The 22,763-nt window shown below is 32.8% G+C and overlaps 1 protein-coding gene across 1 annotated transcript in view; it reads right to left on the bottom strand.

Moving 5' to 3' along the window:
- The window catches only part of LOC148954718 (uncharacterized), a 67,945-nt gene that overhangs the window by 5,714 nt on the left and 39,468 nt on the right, over positions 1-22,763 (bottom strand). Inside the window, exon 2 of the mRNA XM_089087221.1 lies at positions 12,706-12,913. Within this exon, the coding sequence (XP_088943347.1) occupies positions 12,706-12,913 (208 nt within the window). The remainder of the gene's footprint in view (positions 1-12,705; positions 12,914-22,763) is intronic.

The following is a 22,763-nucleotide window of genomic DNA, read 5'->3' as shown; positions in this document are numbered from 1 at the left end:
GCTAGGAATAAGTGAAGATGAAAAGGTGACGTTGGGTAATGAAAAGATTGGGCAGCTTCACTTACCTTGGTAGTATTATTGGTAAAGGTGATGGGAGCAGTGAAGATGTTAAAAGTTGAATAGCAAAGGCGCAGGGTGTTTTTTCACAGTCAAAAAAAGTTTGGAAGAATAGGAAGATAAGGCTGCAAACCAAGATTAGAATATTAGAAGCTACAGCGATGACACTGGTAAAATATGGCCCTGAAGCATGGGCGCTCCAAAAAGCGGATGAAGATTTGCTAGCTGTTTTCCCGAGAAATTGCTTAAGGATTGTTCTGGGTACCCCACTGACTGAACGCATTTCAAACAATAGGCTATACGAAAAATGTGGTTGAATACCGCTCTCTAGGGCTATAATGAAAGAAAGGTTGAGGTGGCTAGGGCACGTTATGCGGATGAAGGAAGACAGGTTGCAGAAGATTGTTCTTTTCGGCCAACCGTCTAGGGTTAAACAGAAGGCAGGTCGTCCTTGTCTAGGGATGGCAGGACGTTATAAAGAAAGTTCTAAAGGAAATGGGAACTTCACGGGCGGGTGTAAAAAGGGAGGCTTTGAATAGATTGGGATGGAGGAGGAGCGTGCGTAGCTGTGTTGGCCTCAGACGGCTTGACTTAATACCCTAAACCATTTCTTGGATATTGCTGATACTCCCGTTTGGCAACCTTCATGCACTGAGTGAGTTTTGAGTTAGGTCAAGAACCTTCTCAGCATGCCATAAAAATTTCAACTTAATACTTTAAGCCTCTTGGTTATTTCGAAAAATTTCCCCCAGCGTGTCCCGACAGTGTCAAAATAATGCTGATACGCCTTTTTTAAAAAAACTGTAAAAAACATAGTGTGTTTTGATTTAGTGCAACAACCTTCTCAACATTAACTAAAATTTCACCTTGACACCCCTACCCTTAAAAGAAGTAGTAGATTAGCAGTATATAAAGTACACTAGCAGTTGTAGTAGCAGTAGTAGAATCATACACAGGTTGTCTTTTTAATGACTCAGCTTCCCCTACAATTGCTGATACATCCTTTTGACAAACTGCCTGTCAAATTGTTCTAGTTAGCTCAAAATCCCCCTAAAAAATCCCACTCAACATGTCCATAAGGTTTCAACTTTATGCTCTAAACTGTCCCTGCACCATTGCTGATAAGTCCTTTTCAAAGCTGAAAAGCTTAAAGTTTAACTTTAATACCCTAAGCCTTGCTATTAGTAATAGTCGTAGCAGTAGTAGTAACAGTAGTATCAAATATTGCCTTTTGGTCAGTTCAAAATCCGCCTCAACATGTTCTAGAGATTTCAACATGATACTCCAAGCCATTTTTAAGATACCGGGCCCTTTTGACGGCCAGCAGGCACATAGTGTTTTGATTTAGTCCCATATTCCAGTTATTATTCTTTGAATGTTTCACCTTAATAGCCTTTGCCACAGTAGTAATAGTCTTCGTAGTAGTATTAGTAGTAACAGTAGTAGTAGTAGCAGTAGAATGCACTTAATTCCTTTTCGTTAGCTCAACATTCCCCTCAGCATGCCCTGAAGTTGTCAATTTAATACTCTATGCTGTTCCTGAGATTTTACTGGTATATTCCTCAGCAGTAGTATAGCATTAATAGACGCGGATTGAAAACCGTATATGGACTCTAAAAGTGATCAGAAGATGATCTAGTTTCGATTAAAATAATATACAATACGGAACTTACAGCCTGAGGGACTATACAATGTCAATAGATACCGATTATACTTAAGAATTATGCAAATGAGATAAATTTTTGATACCTGTCTTTATATAGGTCAATGACCCAAATTATGATGTTCGTTCAGTATAACATAACATTCAAATGGTCTGAAGGGTCTTAACTAAGGATATGAATATCATGATAAAACCAAATGATAATAATAAGAATATATTTTTTTTACTTGGATTCAATGAAACAGGTAAAGAATTTAAATGTTAATCGCTTATCAACTAAAGGTAAGTCTGAGAGAGTGGTGACTCCCACGCAAAATTATATAAATATCAGAATATGATTAGAATATATTCATCATTCAGAAGTCGATTGACCTAGCTTTACTTCTTGGCTATGGTCACTATAATAAACAAATACAAAGGGAGGAGTGCAGCAAATATAAAATATTTTTTGGTATTGGAGTATGCATAAAGTTGTAACTAATAAAGTCGTACAAGCCGAGAAGAGAATTTTAATATAGATATACAGAACAATCCTTGGAAATCCAGTAAAATCCTTAGAAGTCAAGTAGTGAGTTGGTTATGGATTCTACAGCACCCATAGTGGTTATACTATTGGTGCCACTATAAATTCCTTTTATAAAAAGTCGTATGAATTTTGGGCTATGATACGGCAGCCATTAACCATCATGGACCCCAACCTCCAAAAACCCAATACCCTTCCCCTACTCTTTGGCCTCTCCCCCTTTTCTTAAACTTTGTTTAAGTTTAATTTTTTTAACTTTTATTTTTTATATTTTTTACAATAGAAGTTTTTTCAACTTTTTTTTACATGTTTTAAAATGACATAAAATATACTTAAGACAAAGAAAAAATCATAGTTAATATTTTCGAAATACAAAATGAGAATGGTATAGATAGGTTAGTTGTGATTTTTGCTATTAGAAAAAAATGTTTGTAGTTACACTTTTCTTTTTTTTGGACTAAATGTTTTTTGGACGGAAAATTTTTCAACTTTTTTTATTTTTATTTTTTTTTCTATTTATGATGCAGAACCAATGGTACTCTATGGCCGCTCATCGAAACTAAGTGGCTAGGATAAACAATATCATAATATTTTTAAGAAGGGAAAATGGAATATTCGAAGAAAGTGTGTGCACATGATAAAATCATCGTTGCGTTGAATGCTGAAAAGGAGAAATATTTGAACTATGAACCAAGAATTAATGGGGACCTTATTGGAAATATATGCGTACGGTGTCATGACAGCAAGGAGCTAAATTCCTTTGGAGTACCCAAAAATTCCATCATGCCAATGATGGATATGCTAGAGTTTCATTTCCAGAGATGATAGTTCTCAAAGAGAGTGCAAACATAAAAATAATTGTCGATGATGGGGGACAACTTCTTGCTACTGGAGACCTCATTGACGTATACAAGCTTTGCTACGACGTCTACGAAAACATCTAGGCTACCGATGTTCTCAGCTTCAACCACACGAACCTTCGTGGTCACAACCTCAAGCTTCAAGAGGAGAGGTTCCAAAAGGACATCGGCCGTTGGGCGTTCAAGAACCGAGTAACACAACACTGTAGCAAGCTCCCCTTTGAAGTCATCATTGACAACTCATTAAACTCGTTCAAGCAGGAACTGGACAAATACTACGGTGAAAGTGCCTACAATTTTTTTCAATTTAAAAGATATTTGTAGATGCCCTGTGGCCGATTTGTTTTGCATTATATTATTATTATTATTATTACAGTTAGTGGTAACACGTTACCTGTTGGTAGCTCCTATCACAACCATTCTGGTATTAGCATTCTAAAAAAGACAAGAAGAAGACAGGCATACTCCTGCACTTTTGTCTACGTACCAGAACTGTTATTTGTGTAAAAACAATGTGATAGTAGACAATGAAATAGCATGAAAAATAAAAAATGCATTGGCAGCAAACATTACTAATGAATATAAAGATGAATTGATTGAAAAAAATAACATATGAACATTATTACTACCATTGATCATAAACCAAAAGATATAGTCAATGAACCTAATAATATCAACGACGAAACGCATAAAGAACCTCTAGGTGACACCACAGTAAAAATTGTGATGACTCAATATGGATTAATTATTATTCTACTGATTACGAACTAAGAGAAAAAAATGGTTACACTATCAAGAGAGAACATGATGAATTATTTTATGGAACAGATTCAAAATGTCCAAAGTTGTTCAATGATATTAATAATGCATAATAATATATGTAATATATTTCTTATGTTAATATTCTACATGTCGTTATTTCAGTAAACATATTTTATGAATTACTTTATCATGTTACTATTATTTTTAGGGTAAGCTAGTAAATCGAACGTTTTAAATCAGATATACCTTAACCGCGTGTATTTTTATTAATCAAAATTAAAACCCGAGTTCCTGAAATGATCAAATATTTTTCTAATACGTAGATCAGATGTATCTCAACCGATTGTATCCTTATTAGTCAAAAATAAAACTCAAGTTTCTTAAATGATCAAGTACTTTTAACAAATCAAATATATCTTAAACGAGTGTATTCTTATCAGTCAAAAATAAAACACAAGTTTCTTAAATGATCAGATATTTTTAATAAGTCAAATGTATCTTACTCTTATCTATTCTTATTAACCAAAAATATAACCCAAGTTAATTAGATGATCAAACATTTTTGATAAATCAGATGTATCTTACCCGAATGTATTCTTATTAGTCAAAAATAAAAATCCAGTTTCTTAAATGATCAAGTATTTTTTTGTAAATCAGACTTAGCTGAACCGTGTGTGTTCTTATTAATCACAAATAAAACCCAAGTTTCTTGAAATATCAAATATTTTAAATAAATTCAATGTATCTGAAGCGTTTATATTCCTATTTATCAAAAATAAAACCCAAATTTCTTAAATGATCAAGTATTTTTTAATAGATCATGTGTATCTTAAGCAATCTTATTATTATTAGAAAAAAATTAAAATAAAACTGTTTCTTAAATGATCAAATATTTTTAATAAATAAAATGTATCTTGACGGGATGTACTTATTAATCAAAAATAAAACCCAAGTCTCTTAAACGGTCAAAGATTTTAATAAATCAGATGTATCTTAACCGTGTGTATTCTTATTAGTAAAAAAATTAAACTAAATTTCTTAAATGATCACATATATTTAATAAATCAGGTGTATCTCAAGCAAATGTATTATTGTTAGTCAAAAATAAAACTCAAGTTTCATTTAAGAAACTTCAGATTTCATTTAAGATCATTTAAGAAACTTTGGTTTTTTTATTAATAAGAATACATACAGTTAAGATGAATATTGATTTATGAAAAATATCTGATCATTTAAGAAACTTGAGTTTTATTTTTTACTAATAATAATACACTGGGTTTAGATACTTCTGATATATTAAAGAATATTTGAACATTATAAAGCATTATATAATTTAAGAAACTTGGGTTTTATTTTTGATTAATAAGAATACACACGGTTAAGATGCATCTGACTTATTAAAAATATTTGATCATTTAAGAAACTTTAGGTTTAATTTTGAATAATAAGAATACGCTAGGTTAAGAAATTTCTGATATATTAAAAATGTTTAACATCTATGAAACTTAGGTTTTATTTTTGATTTACTGATTTAAATTTTTAAAATATTATTTAAAATATGTTAAATAATTAAAATATTGATTTACTGATTGATCATTTAAGAAACTTGAGTTTTAGTTTTGACGATTAAGAATACATTTTTTTAATATATATCTGATCGATTAAAAGATATTTGATCATTTAAGATATTATGGTTTTATTTTTGACTAATAGGAATACACTCAGTTAAATATATCTGATCCATTTAAAAACAATGTTTGATCATTTAAGAAATATTGTGTGTTATTTTTGACTAATAAGAATACATTTGGTTCAAATGCATCTGATTTATTAAATATATTTGATTCTTTAAGAAATTTGAGTTTTATTTTTGGCTAATAAGTATACATTTGGTTAAGATGTGTCTGATCTAGAAAAAAATATTTGATCATTTAAAAAAGTTGGGTTTTATTTTAGATTAATAAGAATACAGACTGTTAAGATACATCTGACTTATTGAAAATATTTGATAATTTAAGAAATTATCATTGAACATTTTGAATTTGTTCCATATAATAATTCATCAAGTTCTCTCTTGATAGTGTAGGTATTTTCTTCTCTTTATTCGTAGCCAGTAGAATAATTATTAATCCATTTTCAGTCATTCACAATTTTTTACTGTAGTGTCAGCTAGAGGTTCAATATGTGTTTCTTCTTTGGTGTTACTAGGTTGATTGACTGTATCTGTTGGTATATGATCAATGGTAGTAATGATTATCACTTGCGCTTTATTTTCTATCAATTTATTTTTATATTAATTAGCGATAATGTCTGCCAATGCTCTTTCTATTTTGCTTGCTATTTCATTGTTTATTATCACATTCAGTTTGATAAACCAAATTGGAAACGAGTAAATTCTGAAGATCATTTGTGTGTTCTTGGCTCGTTATTATCAAGCCTGAAAGTACCTTTTCACCTTTTAAAAACCTCTGTAAGGTCATTGACAGCTAAGATCGATTTTAATTGTTACTATTACCAGATTGTACATTCTTTGAAGGCAGTTGCTTCAGTTTCAGTTCCTGTTGAATGTGTTAAATTTGGCACCAGAAAACCATTATGGATTGTGTGCACAGAAGTGAAAAAAAAACTAAACTACGTGCGAAGTTTTGGCTTCGCCTTTGGATTGCTTGTGATCGGCCCAAGTCTGGCGAAGTATTTAAAATTAAGCAAAATTCGAAAAGTAAGTTCGGATCTTCTTTGCGTCAAGCCCGCCTGAAAGGTCTGAATAGCCCTCGGATTGGAAGTCTTGGTCCAATGTAATTATTAGGAGTAAGTGTGTGCCTGCCACCGTTTTGATTATCAAAATCAGTGATTTTTTTGCTCATTTTACTCGTGTTTTTTCTACATTTAATCATTCTATCCAGTCCATGTTTTCTTCCTTATTACATAATACTGTTCCTCAAGTTCTTCGGCAAGCCCATATATTGTCAGTATCTACTGGAGATATCTATCGGGCTTTAAAGAGTGTTAAGAAATCAAATGGTCCTGATATGGATGGTCTGTGTTACAATCATTTCAGCATTAAGTATCCGTTATTGCTAAAACACATTCAGCTCCTATTTCAGATGTGCTTAGCCCAGTCCTTAGTTCCAGATAGTTTTATTTCGGGAATTGTAACATCAATTTTGAAAAAGGGAAAGGACGCAGATCCGTGTTCCAGTTATCGACCAATTACAGTGTCCTGCTTCATGAGCAAGCAGCTCGAGTATGCCGTATTGCCTGAAGTTTTGACTAAATGTGACATTTCTGATAATCAAGTTTGGTTCAGAGCCGGTCTTGGTTGTTCTCAAGCCCATCATATACTTGGTCAGTTGCTAGTCTCGGCAAAAATGCGAAAAAGACTACTTTATTTTTGCTCGGTTGGTATCTCAGGCGCTTTTGACAACGTTGTACATTCGCAAGCGCTTCACTACTTAGTTAAAGCAGGAGTTAATTCTTCCCTAGTAAAAGTTCTACAATATTGGTATTTCAATTCGTTGGTTCGGTTAAAATGGATGTCTGATATATCCTAACCTATCTCAGTAAAGAAGTGAGTCAGGCAAGGTGGTGTGCTGTCTCCATATATTTTTAAAACTGTGCTTGCGGACTGTTTGCGAATTCTGTCTCCTACTGTTTTTAGAAAATACTGACGTTAGTCACATTGCCTATGCTGATGATTTTCTGATAGTTAGTCATAATAGGTCAGGCCTCACAAAAAATCTAAATGTTCTGATTAATGCTTTGAGTATGATTGGGCTTTCTGTAAATGCTTCAAAATACGAGTTTCTGTGTTTTAATATTTCTAAACGAGCTCCTCCTTGACATGTGGTTGCAAGGCTACTCAAGTGTGTCTCAAAGTTGAAATGGCTTGGGATTACTTTTTCTGATACACTTTCGACTAAATGCTTGTCTCTGGATGCTAGTGATCTTCAGTGTATTTGCTTCTCATATGGTAAAATCTCGCCTAATAGAGGGATGTTCAGCCGCCGAGGCTTATGTAAACTTTACCATAGTTTTTGTTCTCCTAAATTTCTTTTTTTTCCGGTTTGCAGCCTTTAATGCGCAAAAAAGACTGTCTTCAGCTAAGGAGAAGCTATTTTAAACATTATAAATTCCTGCTATATTTACCAAGGTGGTACAGAAATCACAAGATTATTTCCCATTTTGGATTTATCGACCCTCTAGTGCTGCTTGAAAACCATGCTAAGGACCTTAGGACCAATACTCCAAGGAATATATTTGCCAGTGACCCCCTCACTTATTTGTTTCCAGATTAGAGATTTATAAATATTGTTTTGTTATTTATGTTGTGTTTTTCTTATTATTTCTTTGTGGACAATATTGTTTTATTTTTTGTTTTTTATTCCTCATTTATTTTATATTGCGGGTTATAAATAAACTTACTTACTTCCTTACTTGCTATTATTTTTACACAGGTAATAGTTCTAGCCCGTAGCCAAGATATCTTTAACGAGATTAGTACAGGAGTATGCCTGTCTTCTTCTTGTCTTCTTTAGATTGCTTATACCAGAATGGTTATGACAGGATATATCAACAGGTAACGTGTTACCACTAACAGTAGCAAGAAGTTATCCCCTATTATCGACAATTGTTTTTATGTTTGCATTCTCTTTGAGCATTATCATCTATGGAAATGATACTCTAGTATATCCACGATTTTTAAGATGTAAATTCTTGGGTACTCCAAAGGAATTTAGCTCCTTCCTTTCATGATAACATACGCATACATTTCATACAAGGTTAATGCTTGTTTCATAGTTCAAATATTTATCCTTATCAGCATTCAACGAAACGATGATTTTATTATGTGCACACACTTTCTTCGAATATTTCACTTTCACTTTAAAAAAATATTGTGCAAGTATTGATCCTTCCAAAATTTGAAAATTACTAATTTAATTCATACGATAAAATAGGTAGTGTCGATGACTAGCCATAGAGTACCACTGGGACAGCTGATTTCTGTCGATGAGCGGCCATAGGGTACCATTGGTATAGGCAAAATATACTTAAAACAAAAAAAATTAAAATTCTTCGTCCAAAAAAATTCAGTCAAAAAAAAAGAAAAGTGCTACTACAAACATTATTTTTCTAATTGTAAATTCATGACTATGATATCTATATCATTCTCGTTTTGTATTTCGAAAATATTATATGTTATTTTTTTGTATCAAGTATATTTTTATCATTTTAAGACATGTGAAAAAAAAAGTTGAAAAAAATTTCCAGGTTAAAAAAATATAAGAAATACAAAATAAAAGTTAATAAAAGTGAAATATTAAATTTAAAAAGAGTATTAAAAATGGGGAGAGGAGCCAAAAAGTAGGGGAGGGGTATTGGGGTCCCTCGAAGGTTGAGGTCCTTGATGGCTAATGGCTGCCATATCATTGCCTAGAATGTATACGACTTTTTATAAGAGGAATTTGTAGTAGCTCCAATAGTATTCCCACTGTGGGTGTTGTCAAATTCATAACCAGCTCACTGCTTGATTTTTAAGGATTGTGCTGGATATATAGGCATTGTTCTGGATTTCTATATTAAAGTTCTTTTCTTGGCACCTACGACTTTATTAGTTTCAACTTTATGCATACTCCAATACCAAACAATATTTTATATTATCCGCACACCTCACTTGCTACTTGTGTATTATAGCAACCATAGCCAAGAAGTGAAGCTAGAGCAATCGAATCAATCGACTTATGAATGATGAATATATTCTAATCATATACTGACATTTATATAAGGTTGCGTGGGAGTAACCACTCCCTCAGACTTACCTTTAGTTGATAAGCGATTAAAATTTCAACCCTTTACCTGTTTCATTCAATCCATATAAAAAATGTCTTATTATTATTTGGTTTTATCATGATGTTCATATCCTTATTTAAGACCCTCCAGACCATTTGAATGCTATGCTATACTGGACAAACATCATAATTTGGGTCACTGACCCATGTAAGGACAGGTATCAAAAGGTATTTCATGTGCATAATCGTCAAGTATAATCAATATCTACTGACATAGTATAGTCCCTCAGGCTGTAAGTTCCGTATTGTATATTATTTTATTCGGAATTAGATCGTCGTCTGCTAGCTTTCAGTGTTCATATATGGTATGCAATCCGTGTCTATAATGCTATAGTATACTCAGCATGCCCTGAAGTATTCAACTTAATACTCTAAGCTGTCCCTGAGAGCTCCCGAGATTTTACTGATACACTCTTTTCATAACCTACATGCATCTAGTGTGTTTTGATATAGTTCAACTTCCCCCTAAACTTTTCCTGAAACTTTCAACTTCATAGCCCTCAAATTAGTAGTAGTCACAGAAGAAGTAGTAGTTGTAGTAGTGATGACAAAAGCAGCGTGATTGCATCGCTTTTTGGTAAATTGATTTTCTCCTCATCCTTCAGTGAGATTTCTGCCGTAATATCTTAAGTGATTCCGGAGATGCACCCTTTTGACAACCTGTATGCACTTAGTATGTTTTGATTGGGTTCAACACTCCCCTCAACATTTCCTAAGAAATGTTTCATCTTAATACTGCAGCCTTTTTGACATCAGGGATCAAACATGCCCCTTTTCCCAACAACAAATTCTATTTGTGAAATGCATTGCTCTTGCCCCAAAGGCTTTGGGGGGTCTTGTCATTCCCAAAAGCATAGTTACAGGATCTTTGACTAAACTGATCCAAATGGCCATCCCAAAATTGTCATCAGATATCTTTGGGGAAAGAAGGGGCATAAGAGGGTGGGATGGGGGGGAAGGTTACGGACCATCCAATCATTTTTGACTCTTACAAAATGTACTAGAACTTTAAATTTTTAATTGAATAAATCCCCTCGTTCTATGACAACTTCCATAATAGTTTCTACGACAACTTCCATATTAAGTACCCTGGTAAAAAAATCGAACAGTTCGTGGTAACTAATTATAAGTAATGAGCTACTCGGCCTGGTAGTAAACGACACTCTAAGAAACGGAATTTTGATAGCATCGGTGATTCCATATATAAAAAAAATTTATTAGATTTGATGTGACCCATCCAAAGTTACGAGCCTGAGAATATTTGCCTGGATTCAAAAAACGGAGAAGACAACCCTTAATAGTCTTAATAAATTAACACCATCAGATACAGCATATCAAAGAACCCTAATGTAGAGATTTCATGCTCCTATCTAAAAAAAAGAATATTTATCTTTTTTTAGTTTGTAAATTGGTTTGTTTTTTCCAGGGGTCGTATCGAACATATGACCCTAGAGGGATCATTTTACATCACTGAGAGAGGGTTCATTTAAACAGTAATCGATTCCCTAGTGACCTTTTTGAGAGACCTAAAAGATTGGAGGGCAACTAGCTTTCCTCATACGCCCCCTTTTCCCCTAAGGATATCCGATCAAAATTTTTAGATAGCCAATGGAGTCAACATAATTGAAAAGTGCAATAACTATACCTTTGAAGATGACAAGTCCCCCCCCCAAGTGCCTTGGGAAAGGGCTTTAAATGAAGCAATTTACTCATTATTCACGTATAGATTTTGTTATTTGGCAATATACGGAACTCTTTTTTTGGATAGATGGTGATTTCCTACAGCGGGGATTTTCTACCGTGAGAATTTTCTTTTACAAGTAAAGTTTCCAGGATAATCCTTCCATGGGAAGTTTTACCCGGGGGAGGGATAGGATTTCCTGGAACATTTTGGAAAACGATCAGAAATTAGATAAAACAAGTTTTTCAACTGAAAGTAAGGAACCACATTAACTTAAAACTTAAACGAAACTTAAAACGAAGATATACTATTCGTAAGGTAAGGTTGCTGTCCCTTCTTCAGCCCTTGCTCTTTCAGCAAAAGTTTGGCTTTCTATTACAATTCTTAATGAAGGCTGCTCAGAAATAATGGCCGTTAAATTTGAATGAGAAGTATGTTTAACGAACTCTAAGACTTTGGCGTAAAGAGTGATGGTTGAGAAATGGGCAACACCCCTCAAATACTGAGTAATTTCTTTTTGTTTTAAGTTTCAATGTTGCTCCTTACATTCAGTTGAGCAGATATTGCTCTTTACTTAGACATCGTAATGCGCTACCTATGAATTTGAACAACTTTTTTAATGTAGTTTTAACATTCATTACACATGTTTCTATTTTATAATATAATAAGAGAAAATAGACAGGAACAAAAAAAACCCACTAAAGCTGTTAATATAAGAAATTTTAAAGGGAAGTTTTAACATGTAAATAATGAGTTATATCATTTTATTCAATACTTTCAAAATACAATTTTACATTGAGTAACTAGACCTTGTGGGTCACAAGGGCACGTTGCTCAATATAAAATGTATTTTGAAGGACTCAGTGTGGCCTTCAGTGTGGCCGACTAAACTCGGTTGTGGCCTTCAGTTTAATAATAGTGACTAAGTTTGATAAGTCCGCCCTAAGCACAGCGATAATAATAATAATAATGTCATTATTTTGTTTAGTAACATACCCTCATCCAACTTTAATCTCATAGGTCTAGTAAATAACGTGAAATGGGTAAAATGAAATGGAACTGCGAAGTATTCCTTGTTATGTATTATTAAGATACAGGGAGCCTAAAATATGAATGCCTTGTCAAGAATTCAAATATTGGAGACCAGTTTTCTATTGAGATTTACAGCACCAAGTTGAAGTACTAAGAACAGTAAAATAAAAGAAAGAACAAAAGCAAATAAAAATAACATAGATAAAATAAAATAAAGGAAAATAAAATTAAAGAAAATAAAACAAAATAAAATAAATACAAAGCTCTTTTATTATACTTACTACTAATACTCTCTGTAGTTTTGGATGTGCTTAGACATGCATTTATCAGCGTTGCGTTTCTCTTTTTATTTTTCAGCTCGTCAAAATAAAAAGGATCCGGCTCAACCAATATACCGTCCCATTTTTGGAAAATATCCAAGAATAATGATTGAGAATAAAACTCGCCGTCTGCTGCATAGGCTTCAATGTAGATCCTTTTGCTCTGTGTCTGAAAAAAAGAAAAATCGATTTTAATATATCTTTCAGAATTACGGGAGTTCCTGTTGACTTAGTACACAGCAGTAGACACCTACGCATTGGCGCCTCAAGGTCATGTTATCCAATGTTTCATACAATTTTTGGGAACTTTTTATAACAATTATTGACTTTTTATTATTACTTACCCGCCTGATGAATTCCTTGCGTATATTCCTCCATAGAAACGCAGGAATCTGTAGTACTTAGGACAGTGGAAAACATTAGGGACGTTCCAAGGGTAGAGGAAAGTGCACCCCCCCAAAATTCATGAATTTTTACGAATTTTTGGGCACTTTCTGTTCAAATTATTAAATATAATTTTGCTATTGTCAGCCTCCACCATCCCCACCCGAAGAAATCTTGAGTATACGCCTTTTGAGAGTAGTATAGCATCTATAAATGTGGAATAGACATTGGATTGCACAAACCTAACAAACACGTTACATTCCAGACCCAGTTACTGCAATTACATAATTTATTCTGTAATTCAGAAAGGTATCTCATTTGCATACCTGAGCAACAATATCAAGATATATTCAGCCTTCAGAAGACTTTTCATTCAAGTACACTCAAAGGGTTGAAATTTTAATCGCTCCCACGCCAAATTATATAAATGTCAGAATATGATTAGAATATTTTCATCCATTCACAAGTCGATTGATTCGATTGACCTAGCTTCACTTTTTCGCTGTGGTCACTGTAATACACAAGTATCAAATGAGGAGTTTGGGCAATATAAAATGTTCTTTGGTATTGGAGTATGCATAAAGTTGAAACTAATAAATTCATAGGCTTCAAGAACAGAATTTTAATAATGAAACCCAGTACAATCCTTAGAAATCAAGTAGTGAGATATCTATAGATTTGAGCCTCCAGGATGCCAACATTCAAGGACCCCAATATCCAAGGATCCCAATCTCCCAGGATCTCGACCTCCAAGGGCCCCAATATCCCTTCCCCCAACTATTTGGCCCTTCCCCCCATTTTACACTTTTTTTTAGTTTAATATTTTTAACTTTTATTTTTTTTTGCATAGAAATGTTTTACAGCTTTTTTTTATGTCTTAAAATGACATGAAATATACTTAAAACAAAAAATTTACATTTAATATTTAAAAAAAAACAAAATGAGAACTGATTAAGATATGTTAGTCGTGACTTTTACTATTAGAAAAATAGTATTTGTAGTAGTAATGTTTTTGGACTGATTTTTTTGGACTTCGAAATCATTCAACTTTTATTTTTTATTTTTTTTTATTCGGTTGCTTCAATGGTACTCTATATCATTTTTCCAATGTATATGTTTTTTTTATGGGTATACTTTTCAATGGGTAATTATTTTTCATGAGAATGTTTTTAATATATTGACAAACAGAGGTCTACTTCCAAGTTGTCTTTGATATATTTTCCATACGAATCATTTTTTTGTCGTGATATATTTTTTTTTCATAGATATATTTTTCCATGGATAATTATTTTTCATGAAAATATTTTTAATATATCAATGCACAGAGGTCTACTTTCAAGTTGTTTTGGATATATTTTTCTAAAGACTCATTTTTCCAAGGTATATTTTTTTATGGATATATTTTTCCATGGGTAATTATTTTTCATGGGGATATTTTTAATATACCGATAAACAGATGTCTAATTTCAAGTGGTTTTGGATATATTTTTCAAATGAATCATTTTTCCATGTTGTATTTTTTCCTGGTTATATATTTCCGTGGATAATTGTTTTTCATGAGGATATTTTTAATATATCGATAAACAGAGGTCTACTTCCATGTTGTTTTGGGTATAGTTTTAAAAATAATAATTTTCCCAAGATACATTTTTTTTCATGGATATATTTGTCCATTTGTATTTATTTTCCATGAGAATATTTTTAATATATCAACACATAGAGGTCTACTTCCAAGTTTTTTTGGCTATATTTTTCAAATGAATCATTTTTCCATGGTATATTTTTTCATGGATATATTTTTCCATAGCTAATTATTTTCCATGAGGATATTTTTAATATATCCATAAACAGAGGTCTACTTCCAAGTTGTTTGGTTATAGTTTTCAAATTAATCTTTTTTTCAAGTAATTTTTTTCATGGATATATTTTTCCATGGGTATTTATTTTTCATGAGGACATTTTGAATATATCAATAAACAAGGGTCTACTTCCAAGTTGTTTTGGGTATTTTATTCAAATGAATCATTTCTCAAAGATATATTTTTTCATGGATATATTTTTGCATGGGTAATTATTTTTCATGCGGATATTTTTAATATATCGAAAAGCAGAGGTCTACTTCCAAGTTGTTTTTGGTATATTTTTCAAATGAATGATTTTTGCCAAAGTGTGTTTTTTTCATGGATATTTTTTTCCATGAGTAATTATATTTCACGAGGATATTTTTAATATATTGATAAACAGAGGTCTACTTCCAAGTTTTTTTGGATATATTTTTCAAATGAATGATTTTTTCCTAAGTATATTTTTTTCATGGATATATTTTTCTATTGGTAATTATTTTCATGATGAAATCTAAAAAATATATCGATAAACAGAGGTCTACTTTCAAATTGTTTTGGGTATATTTTTCAAATGAATCACTTTTTTTCAATATTTTTCAAATTAATAATTTTTCCAAGGTATTTTTTTTTCATGGATATATTTTTTCATGAATAATTATATTTCACGATGATATATTTAAAATGTCGATAAACAGAGGTCTAATTCCAAGTTGTTTTGGGTATATTTTTCAAAAGAATAATTTTTTCCAAGGTATATTTTTTCATGGATATATTTTTTTATTGGTAATTATTTTCATGATGAAATCTAAAAAATATATCGATAAACAGAGGTCTACTTCCAAATTGTTTTGGGTATATTTTTCAAATGAATCATTTTTCCGAGATATATTTTTTTGTCATGGGTAAATTAATCAATGGGTAGTTACTCTTCATAAGGATATTTTTAATATATCGATAAACAGAGGTCTACTTCCATGGGTACATTTCATGGGTACATGAAATTTCTTCATGGTTTTCATGGGTACATTTTTCAATGGGTAGTTACTTTTCATGAGGATATTTTTAATATATTGATAAACAGAAGTTTACTTCCAAGTTGTTTTGTGATTATTTTTCTAATGAATAATTTTTCCAAGGTATATTGTTTTCATGGATATATTTTTTCCATGGGTTATCTTTTCTATGAGGATATTTTTAAAATATAGATAAACAGAGGTTTACTTCCAAGTATTTTAAATATATATTTCAAATGATTCATTTTCCCTAAATATGTTATTCAAATGAATCATTTAGGCAAAGAGAGTGAGAGAGACAGAAACACATACAAATATACAGATTCAGACATACAACCAGACAAAGACAGGCACTGGGACAAGCAAACGTCCGCCCAGACACAAAGACAAAGAGACTGAGAGAGATAAAAAGACATACAAATATATAGAGTCATACCTAAAAAACCAACAAAGGTAGGCACTGGGACAAGCAAACACCCGCCCAGAACCACAAGCAAAGAAAGTAAGAGAGACAAAAACACATACAAATATATAGATTCAGAAATACAAACGAACAAAGACAGGCAGGGGGACAAGCAAAGACCCACCCACACAGGCAAACATAAAGGCAAAGTGAGCAATACACAAAGTGAACACACAGGTTCACTTAGCATGGCGCGCCATGCTAAGTGAACTCAAATGAACCTAACTATGTTCTTGTCTCTCTCATTATGCCTTTTTCTACGAGCGGGTGTGCTGCAATCTATAAGTAAAGGTGAATATAGATTGCAGCAATTGAGACGTGTCTGATGAATTTAGGTTGACTGCGGGTACCCGGGATGCAGGTTGGGCACAGACACCCTGGGTGTGGTAAGAGCTGGGAGCCCTTAGGTGTTATTTTTTTCCGAGTTATTCATTTTCAAGTGACTCTCACACTGCTGATTATAAGCGAATTGTGTAGCTGAGTTTGTTCTTGGCAATAGATTTTTTTTTCAAAAGGCATTATTCTATAATTTCGCTCATATGGCTATCATATCACCACTTAAAATATATATGAATTTATTAATTTCCACTTATGCATACCCTAATACTAAGCAATACTTTTCAAACGTATCTCACTCTCTTTGTCTGTGTGCCTGGGTTGGTGTTTGCTTGTTCCAGTGCCCGTCTTTGTATGCTTGTATGTCTGAATCTATGTATTTGTATATTTTTTTTGTCTCTCTCGCTCTCTTTGCCTGTGTGTCGGGGCAGGTTTTTGCTTCTTTCAGTGTTTGTCTTTGTCAGTTTGTATGTCTGAATCTATATATTTGTATGTATTTTCGTCTCTCTTATTCTCTTTGCCTGTGTGCCTGGACGGGTGTTTGGTTGGTCCAGTGGCTATCTTTGTCGGTGATTATGTCTGAATCTATATATTTATATGTGTTTTTCTCTCTCCCACTCTCTTTGTCTGTGTTTCTGGGTGGGTATTTGCTTGTCGCAATACCTGTCTTTGTAGGTATGTATGTCTTAATCTATTTATTTTTATGTGCTTTTGTCTCTCTTTGCATGTGTAGCTAGTCGGGTTTTTGCTTGTTCCCATATCTGTCTTTGTCGGTTTGTACGCCTGAATTTATGTCTTTGTGTGTTTTTTCTCTTCTCTTTTTGCCTGTGTGTCTGGGAGGATGTTTGCTTCTCCAAGGGCCTGTCTTTGTCTTTTTGTAAGTCTGAATTTATGTGTTTGTATGCGTTTTTTGTCTCTCAGTCTCTTTATATGTGTGTCTGGGTGGTTTTTGCTTGTCCCATTGCCTATCTTTGTATGTTTGTATGTCTGAATATATGTATTTGTACATGTTTTTGTCTCTCTCACTCTCTTTGTCTGTGTGTCTGGGCGGGTGTTTGCTTGTTCCAGTGCCTGCCTTTGTCTGTTTGTATGTCTGAATTTATGTATATATATGTGTTCTTGTCTCTCTCACTCTCTTTGCCTGTGATTGTGGGCGGATTTTTGCTTGTTCCACTGCCTGTCTTTGTCTGTTTGTATGTCTGAATCTATGGATCTGTATGTGTTTTTGTCTCTCTTTCTCTCTTTGCCTGTGTTTTTGGGTGGGAATTTGCTTGTCCCAGCGCATGTCTGTGTCAGACTGTCTGTCTGAATATACATATTTGTATGTTTCTTGTCTCTCTCACTCTCTTTACATGTGTGTCTAGGTGGGTGTTTGCTTGTTCTACTGCCTATTTTTGTTGGTTTGTATGCCTGAATTTAAGTATTTTTATGTGTTTTTGTTTCTCTCACTTTCTTTGCCTGTACCTGTCTTTGTAAGTTTGTATGTCTGAATGTATGTATTTGCATGTGTTTTTGTGTCTCTCACTCTCTTCGCCTGTGTGTGTGGGCAGGTGTTTGCCTATCCCAGCGTTTGTCTTGGTCGTTTTTTATGTCTGAATCTATATATTTGTATGCATTTTTGTCTCTTTCTCTCCCTCTCTTTGCCTGTATGTCTGGGCGGGTATTTGGTTGTCCCAATGCCTGTCTTTGTCGGTTTGTATGTGTGAATCTATATATTTGTATGTGTTTTTGTCTTTCAATCTCTTCACCTATATGTCTGGTTTGGTGTTTGCTTGTCCAAGTGTTTGTCTTTGTTGGTTTGTATGTCTGAATATATATATTTGTAGTTTTTTTTTGTCTCTCTCACTCTCTTTGTCTGTGTGTCTGGGCAGGTGTTTGCTAACCCCCGTATGTTTCGTCAGTTTCTATTACTTAATCTATATATTCGTATGTGTTTTTGTCTTTCTCACTCTCTTTGCTTGTGTATTTGGGCGGGTCTTTGCCTATCCCACTGCCTGTCTTTGTTGGTTTGTATGTCTTAATCTACATATTTGTATGAGTTTTTGTCATTCTTACTCTCTTTGCTGATGTGTCTGGGCGGGTGTTTGCTTGCCCCAGTGCCTGTTTTTTTCGTTTTTTATGTCTGAATCTATATATTTTTATATTTTTTTTTCTCTCACTCTCTTTGTCTGTGTGTCTGAGCGGTTGTATGCTTGTCCCAGTGCCTATCTTTGTTGGTTTGTATGTCTGAATCTATATATTTGTATTTGTTTTTGCCTCTCTCACTCTCTATGCCTGTGTGTCTGGGCGGGTATTTGCTTGTCTCAGTGCCTATCTTTGTCTATTTGTATGTCCGAATCTTTGTATTAGTATGTGTATATGTCTCTCTAACTCTCTTTGCCTAAATGATTCCTTTAAAAATATATCCTTGAAAAAAGAATTATTTGAAAAATATATCTAAAAAACTTGGAAGTAAACCTCTGTTTATCTATTTATCAAAAATAGCTCTTGGAAAATAATTACCCATGGATAAATATATCCAGGAAAAAATTGTACCTTGAAAAAATGATTCATTTAAAAAAAATACCAAAAAAATCTTGGAAGCTGACCTCTGTTTATCGGTATATTAAAAATATGCTCATGAAAAACAAGTACCCATTGAAAAATATATCATGAAAAAATTTTTCCCTGCAAAAATGATTCAGTTGAAAAATATGTCAAAAAACTTGGAAGTCGACCTTTTTTTATTGATACAGTTTTAAAATATCCTCATGAAAAATAAGTACCAATGGAAAAATATGGGCTGTCCATGAAAAAACTATACATCGGATAAAATGGTTCATTTGAAAAGTATACCCAAAAAAACTTGGAAGTAGACATCTGTGTATTTATATATTAAAAGTATCCTCGTGAAAAATAATTAACCATGGAAAAATATATCCATGAAAAAAAATACCTTTGAAATATTATTCATTTGAAAAATATACATAAAAAACTTGGAAGTAGACCTTTTTTATCGATATTTTAAAAATATCCTCATGAAAAACAAATGCCGATGGAAAAAAAATCCACGAAAAAAAATTCTTGGAAAATGATTCATTTGAAAAATATACCCAAAACAACTTGGAAGTAGGCTTTCGTTATCCCATTTATTAAAAATATTCTCATGAAAAATAATTATCCATTGAAAAATATAGCAATAAAAAAATATACCATAGAAAAATGATTCATTTTTAAGTATACCCGAAAAATTTGGAAGTATACCTCTGTTTATTGACCTATTAAAAATATCCTCATGAAAAACAATTACCCATGGAAAAATATATCCATTAAAAAATATACATTGGAAAAATGATTCATTAGAAAAATGTATAAAAACAACTTGCAGGTAGATTTTTGGTTTATCAATCTATTAAAATTACTCTCATGAAAAATAATTATCCATGGAAAAATGTACCCGTGAAAAAAAATATGCTCTGGAAAAATTAATCATTTGAAAAAAAATACCTTGGAAAAATGATTCTTTTGAAACATATACCCAAAATAACTTGAAAGTAGACCTCTGTTTATCGATATATTAAAAATATTCTCATGAATAATAATAATCCATTGAAAAATATATCCATGAAAAAAATATACTTTGGAAAAATGATATAGAGTACCATTGAAACGACCGAATAATTAAAAAAAAATGAAAAACGAATAAAAGTAGAATAATTTCCAAGTAAAAAAAAAGTTCAGTCCAAAAAAGTGCTACTACAAACACTATATTTCAAATAGTAAAAGACACGACTAATATATCTATATAATTCTCATTTGTATTTCGAAAATATTAAATGTGAATTTTCTTAAGTATATTTCCTGCCATTTTAAGGCATGTAAGAAAAAGCTGTAAAACATTTCTTTGTTAAAAAAATAAAATAAAAATAAGATTAATAAAAATTAAACTTCAAAAAATTATAAAAATGGAGGAGAGGAGACAAAAGGTTTGGGGGGAGGAGTGTTGGGGCCCTTGTAGGCTGAGGTCCTTGACGGTTGGGGTACTTGGTGGTTGGAGTCCTTAAAGGCTGGGATCCTTGAGTGTTCAATTCCATAACCACCTCACTACTTTATTTCTAAGGACTGTACTGGATTTCAAAGGATTGCTCTGGATTTCTATATTAAAATTCTTTTCTTGGCGCCTACGACTTTAACAGTTTTAAATTTATGCATTCTTCAATACTAAATAATATTTTATATTGCCCACACTCCTCATTTGGCACTTGTGCATTATATTGTGCACAGCCAAAAAGTGAAGCTAGGTCAATCAAATCAATCAACTTGTGAAAGGAGGAATAAATTATTACCATATTATAACATATATATAATGGGGCGTGGGAGTCACCATTCCCTCAGAACTACCTTTAGTTGATAAGCGATTAAAATTTCAACCATTTGAGTTACTAGAATCAAATAACATCTGAAGGTTGAATATATCTTGATATTATTGTGTATATGTGCATTGGGTATTGGGTATATTCCAATCCAATTTATGTTCTGCATGAATAGACGCTATACTGCTATTGAGTACAAGCCTGTTCAACGCACAACATAGAACAGTTGGGTAAACAGACATCGCAAAGCTTTATTAAATAAAGAATAGCAGCTGAATGCATAACCATTTAACTCAACGCTGGCACCCGAAAATGAAAAAAAATTACACTCAACCTAATACAACTCAGCACAGACAATTGAATACAAACCTCGTTTGGCATTGCCATGAGGATTTTATTTGTTACAACAGTACAGCGGCTTCAGGACTCTCCTCCGGGTACGGGGGAAATAAGTTCGAGTCGCTGTATAATAAAGATACCAGCCAAATAAGAGTTCAGGTTTTGGGCCGTAATAGCCGAATGGCTGACATGTTCGGCTTAAAATGCTGTTTCCGCAAGAGCGGGGTTCAAGTTCTGGTATCGCTGATTTGGTTTGTAACGGAAGCTAGTGGTGTGACGTGTTAAGCTCAGCCAAAGTCATCCCATCTCTAAATAGGTACATGGAAAAATCTGGAAGAAAACACAGGAAGTGTCAATGGATATGAAGATCATTATATATTGGTGTCTCCCGTCCGTTTTTCCTGACGTTGGCGTGGAAATAAAGATTGGTTACAATCCCCGTTCTTAAATTTAACTTTTTACTACAGACGTTTTTTCTTAAAAATCTATGGGGTTGGCAAAGACATAATGTCTGAATTTAAGTCAGTTATGTTTATTTGAAGGGAATTAATTCAAAATAAATCGTAATACATTACTCGGGGCGAATGCCAGTAAACAAAAGTGCAACAAAAAGCAACACAAATTTATGTATAGTATACTTATATTATAAAATTTATAAATAAAAATATAAAAAACATAGTATACAGTATAGATGTTCTTATAAATAAAAACTTACAATTATAAGCACAAAAAAATAATACTACCAATACTACTACTAGTAAATCTCTGCAGCACCAAGCTGTCAGAGACCAATACAGCTACCCATGGTCCATGCAAAAAAACAGCTTAATCCCTGATTATGAGGATTTGTCTAGGGTATGAGAGTCGAAACCCTCATTTTCAGCCTCATTTTGGCTGTCAGTCTACGTATTTGGAATATTTTACTTCGGTAACCCTTTGTTTGTTCTAAGGCCATCAAAACTCAGTACCCTATAGAGGGAAGGATGGTTATAGATATATATTTGAAAGAAACTTCTTGGGGTATAATTTAGACTCTGGATCCTGATAATTTTTTCGAAAACAGTGTAAAGTCGATCTGGTGGGAATTTATCATGATTTTTAATTATTTCTTAGAGATAGACTATGCGAAAATCTGTGCGACATTGAATAGTCTATATATACTCCTTGGCATTTGTATCCTTGGTGTCTCATTGAGGTTCACCATTAGTATTCAGCTTGACAGTACATAAATCAATTAATTTACTCCCAATACGCACAGAAGGGGGAGGGGGGCCTTTAGAAGTATGGT

Source organism: Artemia sp. Qi Xiang Cuo, chromosome 3 (genome assembly GCF_049724085.1).
Source record: "Artemia sp. Qi Xiang Cuo chromosome 3, ASM4972408v1, whole genome shotgun sequence".
Classification (NCBI taxonomy): domain Eukaryota; kingdom Metazoa; phylum Arthropoda; class Branchiopoda; order Anostraca; family Artemiidae; genus Artemia; species Artemia sp. Qi Xiang Cuo.
Note: the sequence above shows the minus strand (reverse complement) of the source record. Positions and strands in the feature narration are given on the sequence as shown.